This window comes from Brachycentrus maculatus, unplaced genomic scaffold, assembly GCF_059751285.1.
Source record: "Brachycentrus maculatus isolate JH-2025_06_01 unplaced genomic scaffold, ASM5975128v1 h1tg000131l, whole genome shotgun sequence".
Classification (NCBI taxonomy): Eukaryota; Metazoa; Arthropoda; class Insecta; order Trichoptera; family Brachycentridae; genus Brachycentrus; species Brachycentrus maculatus.
The window spans coordinates 1401922-1414250 of record NW_028280884.1 but is presented as its reverse complement, the minus strand read 5'-3'; the positions used below and the strand labels follow the sequence as shown (position 1 = coordinate 1414250).

The 12329-nt window shown below is 44.3% G+C and overlaps 1 protein-coding gene across 32 annotated transcripts in view; it reads right to left on the bottom strand.

The window, feature by feature from the left end:
* Positions 1–12329, bottom strand: part of bt (projectin protein bent) — a 288017-nt gene that overhangs the window by 39866 nt on the left and 235822 nt on the right. For all 32 annotated transcript variants that reach the window (XM_088260322.1, XM_088260293.1, XM_088260302.1 and 29 more), the window contains 6 exons: positions 10758–11031; positions 9728–9888; positions 4261–9249; positions 3390–3557; positions 1691–1843; positions 812–961 (listed from right to left, as the gene is read on the bottom strand). In XM_088260322.1, the coding sequence (XP_088116448.1) occupies positions 812–961; positions 1691–1843; positions 3390–3557; positions 4261–9249; positions 9728–9888; positions 10758–11031 (5895 nt within the window). The remainder of the gene's footprint in view (positions 1–811; positions 962–1690; positions 1844–3389; positions 3558–4260; positions 9250–9727; positions 9889–10757; positions 11032–12329) is intronic.

Genomic DNA, 12329 nt, shown 5'->3' with positions numbered 1-12329 from the left:
TTGTTTTTAGATGGGAATTGCAATCATTGTTTAGCTTGCTTATTATGTACAAGGTTTACAGATAATTTAGTGGATTTTTGTTTCTTCTAGCAAAATTTCTATTTAATTTGAATCTGTGTTGGGAACAGGAGGAATAATCAAGTGTAGGCCAATCAGGAACTTCTTAGCATTTGCTCATTGCTGGGAGGAAACCACGTAAAATTCCTTAGAAGCCGGAACGTTAACTATCGTCAATAGACCTTCTGTTCCACCAGAAGAGGGTTCGGCATTTTGTGTCCTAGCTGTATGGTACCAATATCCTTCACTATTTTTATCATGGCACTATTTATGTCCCCCTCCGTAGTGTAATGGTCAGCACGCTCGGCTACCGTTCTGGAGGTCCCGGGTTTGATTCCCAGGGGTGGTCAAATAAATATAAGTGATTTTTTCACTGTAATATTTATTCGATATTACCTGAAGCGGAAGGCTGATCACCTTTCCTTCGTGTGTTAACGATCAAGATAACACTGCGTTTATAATGCAGTGCCCTATGCACCATTGGGGTGCGGAAAAGGGTTTGAATGAATGAATTTTTATCATGTAAATGCGCTTCAGGTACTAGTCCAGAGTGATATTAAAAAAACATCATGCTGAAAATCAGATAGGTTTTTTTTTTATCCCACAAGGAATAGATCTCAGGACTCTATAACAGAGACAGATCAACTCATATGTGATCTAATTAATTTGATGATAAGATAACAACTGAGTCATACACATTACTTGTACACAACTTACAATCTTTATCATTGAAATAAAAAGGGACATAACATACCTTGGCAATGACAGGCTCGTCAAGAGTCAGAGGATCAGATACTCCGTACTGATTCTCTGCCCTGATCCTGAAGTGGTACTTCTTATTTGCTTCTAAGCTCATGACGTTGTAGTGGCAGTTGCGTACGAATGAGGAGATCTTGGTCCAAATCTGCAAAAATAGACAATATTTTAGGTGCGTAAATAAAACAGGCGATATTACAATACAAAATTATGGTTGACGACCCCAAACAAACGGTCTAAAACAAGAGTGCTGGGTATCATCAAACACGTTAACAAATGTTATTATGTATTAATTTTACTAACCAAAGTCAAAGGTTTTTAACAGTGTCAGTCTCAAAAATAGCCTGAGACATCTCTTAGGATAATTATAGCATACAAAGACAGCTATAAAAGTTGTCTTCTTCTTCTTCAAACCCTCATCTGCACCCGATGGCGCATAGGGCACTGCATAATATAAACACAGTGTTATCTTGATCGTTAAAACATGAAGGAATGTTGATCAGCCGTCCGCTTCAGGTACCAGTCCAGGGTAATATAGAATACATATTAGGGTGAAAAATCACTTGTATTTATTTGACCCCCTTGGGAATTGAACCCGGGACCTCAAGAACGGTAGCCGAGCGTGCTGACCATTACACTATGGAGGCAGACACTACGAACAGCTGTAAAAGTTATCTGAATATGCTTAAATAGTTGATTGAAAAAAAAAATTCACTACAAAAACACGAATCCATAAAACGCAGAAAATAGGAACTGATCATTCCAAGACATAATCCCGGGAATTACGGATATCTACCAGTCAAACAAAGCAATTCTAGGAGTGGTTTTATCGATAAATCTCTTCAAATCGGTTTTCTTTGCAAAAAATTATACTCACTCCATTGTTGTCTGTCTTTTCCACAACGTAGTTCGTGATAGGAGAGCCGCCATCGTCCAATGGAGGCTTCCAGCTCAGCGTGCAGGTATCCGGGGTGATGTCAGTCACTTCCAGAGGTCCCACAGGAGGCGACGGCTTGTCAACAACCAAAACCTGGAACGGAAAGATTGAGGTATTATCGAAATATCACAGGGGAGACATAAGAACCTTGAGGGACACCAGAATGAACAAATTATGACCATCGTGCTAGTTTTTAGAAGGAAATATTGAGGTATTATCAAAATATCTCAGGGGAGACATAAAAACCTTGAGGGACACTAGAATTAACAAAATATCTCAGGGGAGACATAAGAACCTTGAGGGACACTAGAATTAACAAATTATGACCATCGTGCTAGTTTTTAGATGGAAATATTGAGGTTTTATCGGAATATCTCAGGGGAGACATAAGAACCTTGAGGGACACTAGAATTAACAAAATATGACCATCGTGATAGTTTTTAGATGGAAATATTGAGGTTTTATCGGAATATCTCAGGGGAGACATAAGAACCTTGAGGGACACTAGAATTAACAAAATATGACCATCGTGCTAGTTTTTAGATGGAAATATTGAGGTATTATCAAAATATCTCAGGGGAGACGTAAGAACCTTGAGGGACACTAGAATTAACAAAATATGACCATCGTGCTAGTTTTTAGATGGAAATATTGAGGTTTTATCGGAATATCTCAGGGGAGACATAAGAACTTCGAGGGACACTAGAATTAACAAATTATGACCATCGTGCTAGTTTTTAGATGGAAATATTGAGGTATTATCAAAATATCTCAGGGGAGACATAAGAACCTTGAGGGACACTAGAATTAACAAATTATGACCATCGTGATAGTTTTTAGATGGAAATATTGAGGTTTTATCGGAATATCTCAGGGGAGACATAAGAACCTTGAGGGATACTATAATTAACAAACTATGACCATCGTGCTAGTTTTTTGATGGACATATTGAGGTATTATCGAAATATCTCGGGGAGACATAAAAACCTTGAGGGACACTAGAATTAACAAACTATGACCATCGTGCTAGTTTTTTGATGGATATATTGAGGTATTATCGAAATATCTCGGGGAGACATAAAAACCTTGAGGGACACTAGAATTAACAAACTATGACCATCGTGCTAGTTTTTTGATGGACATATTGAGGTATTTTCGAAATATCTCAGGGGAGACATAAGAACCTTGAGGGACACTAGAATTAACAAATTATGACCAACGTGCTAGTTTTTAGATGGAAATATTGAGGTATTATCAAAATATCTCAGGGGAGACATAAGAACCTTGAGGGACACTAGAATTAACAAATTATGACCATCGTGATAGTTTTTAGATGGAAATATTGAGGTTTTATCGGAATATCTCAGGGGAGACATAAAAACCTTGAGGGACACTAGAATTAACAAACTATGACCATCGTGCTAGTTTTTTGATGGACATATTGAGGTATTATCGAAATATCTCGGGGAGACATAAAAACCTTGAGGGACACTAGAATTAACAAATTATGACCATCGTGATACCGTGATACATCGACCACCAATATTGAAGAAATGTCGCAAAGTTATGGATGAAAAAGTGGTATTTAATATTGGTAGGAGATTACGGGGCTATTGATCAAAAGTGATGGTGTCTTTACCTTGCAGCTCGCGCTGTCAGAGCCTTCGCTGTTGGTGAGGATGATGGTGTATCCACCGGTGTCGCTCCTCTTGGCACACTTGTTCAGGAATACAGTCTCCGTGTCGGTAGTCGTGAACTTGATCCTGTCGTCGGGGAATATGTCCTCGTTGTTCACGTTCCAACCCACCTGGGAGAAAATGAAAAACCAGTTAGTTACTCTTGTGGCCAGAGTGCGATGGTTGTTTCCATAAGGCTGACCAAACTGTCCCTATCTTTTTGTTTCTCTTTATCTTTATAAAATCACTTGTGAACAGTCACTCTGAGCTCTTTCACTTAGGTCATTCGTATCTTATCAAATCTTATTGGATCTTGATAATATGAGTTTCACATTGCCTTCTAATAATTAATGATCGACTTTATCTTTTGACATCTCATCAAAGATGAAGAAGAATATGGAAGTCTGGGTATTTACGGGGCTGACGGCCGTCATAGGCTGGTTTAAGTGATCAATTTATACACGTGTGACATTCACCAATTCTACCCATTATTGACAACCACACTACTCAAATTCTTGGAAGTTCATCTTAATGAGATGTCAAAAAAATTATGAAAATAACTCCTGTAATTGGAGATAATCCAGATTTTGTGGACAAGTATTTGGACACACTTAAAATGTTGTGATATCGCGTTTATTTGATGCAGTGCCCTATGAACCATTTGGGTCAGAAAAAAAACAGTAGTGTGTCTTGAACTAAAGATTTTGGCATAATTAAGTCTGTCGCTCGATACTGTATTTTGCAAATATTAAAAATGGCTTTGAAATATTATTTTACTTGAATTATTAGAAGATTCTCTGATAAAGGCAAAAAATCAATATGTGATCGCATTACCTTTGGTCTTGGGTTGCCAGTGAATGGAACGGTGATCTTCAGTTCCTCCCCGGCGATGACAGTGATGTCCCGGATGTTCAGGTCGCTGGTGATCTTGGGCGAGTTGGCGGGCGCCCTGCACACGATGATGTCGGAGCTCTGCGAGTACGGGCCCTGGCCGGCCGCATTCACCGCGGCGACCCTGAACTCGTACTCGTGGTTCTCGATCAACCCGGTGACCTTGTACGTCGTGTCGGGCACGTGGGAATGAGACGCCTTGGTCCATTTGTCCTCGCTGATGAGTCTCTTTTCGATGACGTAGCCGGTGATCGGAGATCCGCCGTCGTGGCGAGGCTTGGTCCAGGTGATCGTGATGGACGACTCTGTCGTCTCGACTGACCGAGGAGCCCCGGGAGCGCTCGGAGGATCGAACGGATGTCTCGCCTTGATCGGGTTTGTGGTTTGCGCCGGATCAGACTGCCCGTATTGGTTTTCGGCCATCACGCGGAAGTCGTATTCGCGTCCCACACTCAAGTTCTTCACGCGTAAGAACGGAGTGGTGACATATCCTGACACCTTGGTCCAGTTTGGCGAGCGCGCTTCTCTCTTCTCGACGACGTAGTTGGTGATTTCGCCACCGCCGTTATCTTTGGGCGGAGTCCAGTACAATGTGAGGGCTTCGCCTTCAAATTCGTCAGCGCGCAGATTCTCCGGTTTGGCTGGTCTATCCAGTACGCGAACATTAATAGTCGCCGTATCGTATCCTGAAGGATTACGCAGCTGAAGTCTGTACTGTCCAGCGTCGGTTCTCTTGGAGTTCTGGACAACAAGAGAAGCGGAGTCCGGAGTGATCTTCTGGAATATTCTCTTGTCGGCGTCAACATCCAAAACGTTGTCGTCTGCGAACCAAGTCGCGGTCGGTTGAGGGAATCCAGTATAAGGAACGTGGATAGAGAAGTCCTCTCCGGCTCTGACGGTGATGTCGCGTACTCCTCCCAAGTCCATGCAAGGCTTGTTCGGTTGTTCTTCGATAACAATATCAGAAGTAGGCTTGCTGGGTTCAGAGTTCCCGATGTCATTAACAGCGATAATCCTGAATTGGTATTCGTCACCTTCCTTGAGTTTGGGTACGGTGTAAATGAGAGCGTTGACTGGAACTTCGTTGCAATCGGTCCAGTCCTTATCTTTCTTGTTCTTCTTTTGTACAATGTAACCCTTGATCTTGGCTCCACCGTCGCTCCTCGGTGGCCTCCATGACAGAGTGACAGAGTCCTTGGTGACGCGGTCTGGTTTAGGAGCTTCCGGAGCATCGGGACGCAGTCTCTGAGTTTGAGCCACGATGGATTCGGAAGGCTTGCTAGGTTTGCCCGGGCCAGCTTCATTCACAGCAATAACCCTGAATTCATACCTCAAACCTTCGCGTAGGTCTTGAGCCGTGAGGCAAGTATTTGGAGTAGGATAGTTGTTAACTCTCAACCATTCACCTCCGCGCTCACGCTTTTCAACATAGTATCCCGTGATTGGCTTTCCACCACAGTTGACAGGCGGTTTCCATTCCAGCGCGCAGCTGTTCGAGCTGTACGCTGTGATGTCGGGCTTGCCCGGCTCATCTGGAGGATCGAATGGTGACTTGGCAATGATCGGTTTGCCGTCAAGAGGCTCGGACAGACCGTAAATGTTCTCAGCCCTGACTCTAAAGTTGTATTTCTTTCCTTCGATCAGGTTCTTGACTGTGAAGGCGCACTTGGGGCAGAATCCAGCAACGGCGTGCCAGTTGTCTACGCCATAGTCGGACATCTCGACAACGTATCCGGTAATCTCACTGCCGCCATCGTCTGTGGGCGGAGACCAAGCCAGACTCACAGAGTCTTGAGTCGCTCCGCTGTATGTAAGTGGACCCTTTGGCATTCCAGGTTTGTCCACAACGATAACTTCGATATCGGCCGAATCCTTTCCGTGCTCGTTAGAAGCGGTAATGGTGTATTTACCAGAATCATCACGAGTGGACTTCTCGATACACAGTTTGGTTTGATCGTTGGCTGTCTCAGAAGACACTCTGTGTGATGATAGGAGTGGAATAGATGCCTTGGTCCATGAGATGGTCGGCGTAGGAGCTCCAGTGATAGGGATGGTAACATTGATAGGTTCTCCGGCGCGTACTTTGATTCTGCGCCCGATGAGTCCATCCAACCACAACTTTGGTTTCTCCTTCATCGGTTTGGCAGTCAGAATATTGGACGGGTCAGAAGGCTTACCAGGACCGGCAGCATTAACTGCCGATACTCTGTACTCGTATTGATGGCCTTCTTGAACCCTATCATCATTGTACTCATTATTCCTGATGGGATCTTTGTTGATCTTGATCCATCTGCCGGTGGCCTTATCTCTCCTCTCCACGTCGTAGCCGATAATGTTGGACCCTCCATTGGAAATGGGCGGAGACCATTTGACCTTGATATGGTCCTTGTCCGAGGACAAGAGTTCTGGTTTTCCGGGCTTTCCGGGAACGTCGTATTGGTTCTTAGCGACGACGGGCTTCTCGGTATTGAGTGGCTCAGATCTGCCCTGTAAGTTCTCAGCGGACACTCTGAATTCGTACTTGGTTCCTTCGATGAGTCTAGGGACCGTGGCGTGGTTGTACTTGGGATTCACGTAGGCCACAGCCGGTACCCAGCCACCGCCATGAGTGAGATCGCGTTTTTCAATAACGTAGCCGGTAAGTTCACTTCCGCCATTATCTTTGGGTGGTTTCCAAGACAAGGTGACGGATTGCGACGTGATTTCCTCGTATTCCAGAGGACCTTCCGGTGGCGCGGGAACATCCAGGACGATGACGTCAAAGCTTCCCTCGTCCATACCGGAACTGTTCCTCAGAAGCAAATGATACAATCCGGCATCGCTCCTCTTGCAATTGACGGTGTGAACGATTGTATGATGACCGATAGATGTGACAGTGGTCCTCTCATTAGTTTCGATAGGTTTGCCGCGGTTGGTCCAGACAACTTCAGGGGTGGGTTCACCGATGAAGTCGATATCGACGTGGAAGATGAGACCAGCCTTGATGCGGATCTCGCGGAGAGGAGTCTTGATCTTGGGAGCCAAGTACCTCTCCTTGCAAGTGACGATGTCAGACGCCTCGCTGGGCTCGCTCTGTCCGGCGGTATTGACTGCCACGACCCTGAACTCGTAGTCTTGTCCTTCGGTGAGATCGGGAACCGTGGCGTTGGTCTGTTTCGGAGGAACATGAACGGCATTCACCCAGTACGGGCTTCCCTTCTCCTTCTTCTGGATGATGTATCCGGTGATCGGAGATCCTCCGTCTGATTTGGGAGCCTCCCATTGCAAGTCGACATGGTCCTTGCCCCAGTCCATGATGTCTGGCTTACCAGGAGCAGTAGGCTCATCGAACTCGTTCTTGGCGCAGATGCTCTTGTCTAATTCAAGTGGCTCGGACTGGCCGATGGCGTTCACCGCGCTCACTCTGAACAGGTAATCCTTCATGTGAACAAGCCTGGTGACTTGGTGAGTCAAGGAAGTGCTCATGCCAGCGTCGGACCAGATTCCCCTGGTAAGATCCATCTTCTCGATGACATAGTGGAGGATGGGGGAACCGCCGTCATCCTTTGGCAAACGCCAAGTGAGCTGGCAGCTTTCCTTTGTGACTTCGGACACGATGAGCGGTTTCTCTGGTTTGGTTGGTTTGTCTAGTACGGTGACCAGAGCAGTAGCACTGCAGGCTCCCAGATCATTCTTGAGAGTGAGTTTGTAAGAACCTCCATCAGCGCGAGTCGAGAATGGAATATCAAACGTGACCTTATTCATGAACACTTGCATGTCGACACGGTCAGACGGCTGAACGACAATTCCGTTGATTTGCCATTCAGCTGTTGGCTTAGGAGACGCTTCAATTGGAATCTCATAGGCGATCCTCTGTCCCGCTCTGACCGTAAGGTCCTTGAGAAGCATCTTGTCGAAGTGAGGAGCGCAGAAGCGTGCCTTGGCGATTTGAGACATGGATCCGTCGCTAGGTTCACCGGGTCCTGCCTTGTTGACGGCAATGACCCTGAACTCGTACTCTTCGCCTTCGATAAGTCCAGGAACGGTAGCTGTGGTCTGCGGTCCATTAACTTGAGCCGCCTTCTCCCAGGATCCATATTTGGTCTTAGCTTCAATAATGTATCCCGTGATAGGAGATCCGCCATCCTTCTTCGGCGGGACCCATTCAAGATCCATGTGATCCTTATCCCAGTCTTTGACAACGGGAGTTCCGGGTTTATCCGGAGTATTGTAAGGATCTTTAGCCGTGACTGGTTCGTGACCAATGAGTGGCAGAGACTCTCCTTGCTTGTTGACAGCTCGGACGCGGAAGGTGTAGTCGTGTCCTTCGATCAAGTGATCGGCGCGGATGTTGCATCCCTGGACTTCTCCGACCGGGACCCACCTCATATTCTCCGAATCCATCTTCTCCACAACGTATCCGGTGATATCGCTGCCGCCGTCATCTTTAGGCGGTCTCCAGTAGAGATTGCACCCAGACTTGGTGATGTTATCAGCCTTGAGCGGGCCTTCGGGAGGCAGTGGGAGATCCAAGATCACGACGTTCAAAGTGGCATTGTCTACTCCATTGATATTCTTGGCTCTGAGTTTGTAGACTCCCGAGTCTGTCCTCTTAGAGTCCACGAGCTTGAACTTGGTGGAATACTGCTCGTTGGTGATCTTGATCCTGTCGGTATTGACGATGATATTATCGTCGTGGAACCATTCTTTGGTCGGGATGGGCTCACCAGAGACAGGGACATCGAATTCGAAGTTCTGTCCGGCTCTGATCTTGACGTTGAACATGAAGTTCCTGTCGATCTTGGGGGCCTGGTTCTTGGCTCTGGCGAGATGAGAGTTGGAAGCGTCACTGGGTTCTCCCTTTCCGGCCTTGTTGACAGCGCGGACGCGGAATTCGTAATTGGTTCCTTCAATGAGATCGTTGACCTTTCCACTGGTGACATCACCATCGATCTGAAAATAATAATATATTTAAACCCTTGCGATAGATGTTACAGACTACCTACAAATTGTAATCATGTTTTAAAGAAACACAGCAGATAATATAGAAAAAAGACGTTTTAAATAGCAAGTACCAAGTAAAAGGTGACGTAACACCATCAATGATGGCATAGAAATACTGAAAAAGAGCCCATCTTTTAAAGATAATATGACAACGTAAAAAAACCATTATACTTAGCCATAAGGCCCAGGAATTGTAAACAATGTAATAAGAGCTACCGCTATGTTGATCAATATCACACTGGATATTGATCTGTTCCACGTGTCTGAAGGAGTATTTCAAAGCGGAATACTTCTACATCTTTAACAAGAGTCTTCTTGCTTACTTTTTAATTGATGTTTTTAAATGTTAATTTGTAATGCACATACTAATTATTGAATAAATTGAATTGAATTGAATAAAAAAATGTTCAAATGGTTTTCAAGTTACCTGAGCACATTCCTCCCAGTCCGGTGAGAACTTGTCCTTCTTCTCAATGACGTAGCCGGTAATGGGAGACCCACCGTCGGACTCTGGTCGGGTCCATTTGAGCTCCACAAAGTCCTTGTCGAAGTCGGCGACAACTGGAGTACCAGGCTTGCCGGCCGCATCTGTATGAGATAATTCACATGAATCAAGAGGGTCATCTCTACAGTTAGTAAAAAAGTTTTATTTCTTTTATTATTATCTTAAACACATAAATAACATATAAAACCATTTATAAATAAATCATGTTTTAAACATGTTTTGATATAAATCATGTTACAAATCATGTTTTGTATCAGCCATACGTGTACGGATATACTCCTACGAGGAAAATTTGGTATGGCCGTACATGTATGCCGACCGAGTTTCTCCAGGGTATGCTCGGCTACAATAGTTTAGAGACTAGATGGAATGTGTATTTGATTACGCATTTCTATCCATTGTTGCGCGGTATGATCGATAATCCTGAAATTATCCGGAGCATTGGTCTGTATGTTCCCGATAGTTACCTAAGGCAGCGTCGGCATAGATTGTTTCACATTCCTATACACAGGACCAACCTGCCGATGGTTATGCCTGTAGGAAGAGCTACCGCTATGTTGAACAATATGAATCTCATTGGGTATTAATCTGTTCCATGTGTCTGAAGGAGTTTTCCGAAGCGGGATTCTTCTACACCTTTAGCAATAGTTCTTGCATATATTCTTTTTTAATTTATTTTAATGTATACAATTTAATTTTTTTTATAGTTTGTAATGTATATATTAATTGAAATAAATAAATTGAAATGGAAATTGAAAAAAAATGTATAGCCATACTCCCGGACAGGTTAATAAGGTTTGTAAAACGTTTAATCTTAAGTGAAAAACTTGTAATAAATCTTCTTCTAGCTGCGCTCACCAAATGGGACATGATCTTGACTGCCTACAACAGAGCTAGGAGATCCATACTATGTTGTTAGAGTGAAAGACAATGAACAAGCCAGCCGGCTTACCGTAGGGGTTCTTGGCCTCGATGGCCTGCTGCGTGGTGAGCGGCTCGGACTTGCCCTGCCGGTTGACGGCGCGCACGCGGAACTTGTACTTGTGTCCGGGCTGCAGGCCGTCTATGGCCAGCGAGGTGGCGGGGCCGTCCGTCTCGCCCGCCGGCACCCAGCGCCCCGTGGCCTCGTCCATCTTCTCCACCACGTACTTGTCGATGGGCTGGCCGCCGTCGTCCGCGGGCGGGTTCCACGACAGCTTGGCGCCGTGCGCGTGGATGTCTGATACCTGGAGATGACCAAGAAATTAGTTAACAATTGAATATGTAGAGCCTTGGCCACAAAAAAACCTTTATCCGCAACCCAATGGTGCATAGGGCACTGTGTCATATAAACGCAGTGTTATCTTGATCGTTTTTACACATGAAGGAAAGGTGATCAGCCCTCCGCTTCAGGTACCAGTCCATGGTAATATTGAATAAATATTACAGTGAAAAAATCACTTATATTTATTTTACCCCCCTTGGGAATCAAACCCAGGACCTCCAGAACGGTAGCCGAGCATGCTGACCATTACACTACGGAGACGGACACAAACTACATGTATACATAGTCTAGACCATGACCAAAAAATCAGTTACCAATTGCAATAGTACCTTTTACAGAGCTGTAAATGATTGGACGTCAGAAGGATTCATACTCAGATGGCGCTTTTTAAAGGTCTATCCCTAAATCAATCTTTCAGACGTCATCTAAGCCACATACTACTACTATATTGCATGCGAGTAATATCAAGACCTCGAGTGATTCTCAGGGATAATATTAAAGGAAGACGTGGCAATACCAGAAGGCGATTGTCCTGGATTGGGAATTTACATATCTGGACTCTAATCAAACTAGGAGCTATTCCGAATAGTATAATACATAAGTCCTCTTCGTGATGATCGCTAATGTCCAGAGAAACAGACAAGACACTCAAAGGAGAAGATTTGATTATATTTTAAAAAGATCAAGAGTGAGGAATTTGCTGTATTAAAGGAAGACGTAGCATTACTAGAAGGCGATTGTCCTTCCGTAGGAATTTACATAGCTTGATTCTGATTAAACTAGGAGCTGTTCTGGATAACATCAGACAAAGAGACCTTCTTCATGATGGTCAACAACGTCTAGGGAAGATGTGATGATATTGTATACAGATCAAAAGAGAAGAATTACCTGTCTTTGTTAGACATATGCAGACATTGAAGGGTCTATCCCAAATAATGGGACAAGCCATAGCAATACCGCCATAATACAAAATGTCATTTTCAAAAGTGGTAAACTTTGTATACATTAAACTAGCAATTGACCAGTCAAATCCTAGATTGAGCCTTTCTCTTTATTGCTACCAGATGCTTCTCAAATATTTCATGAATTGGAGTCCGGAAGCTTCCAGTGCACAAAATGTGCAACCATTAGGATCCTTTATTTTAGGAGAATTTGACAAATTACAATATGTAAATATTACGATTTGCACACATTATAAGACGAAATCCCATAAGATGGACCCCAAAATTTTTGAGATGGAGACCTCGGGAGAGTAAAATA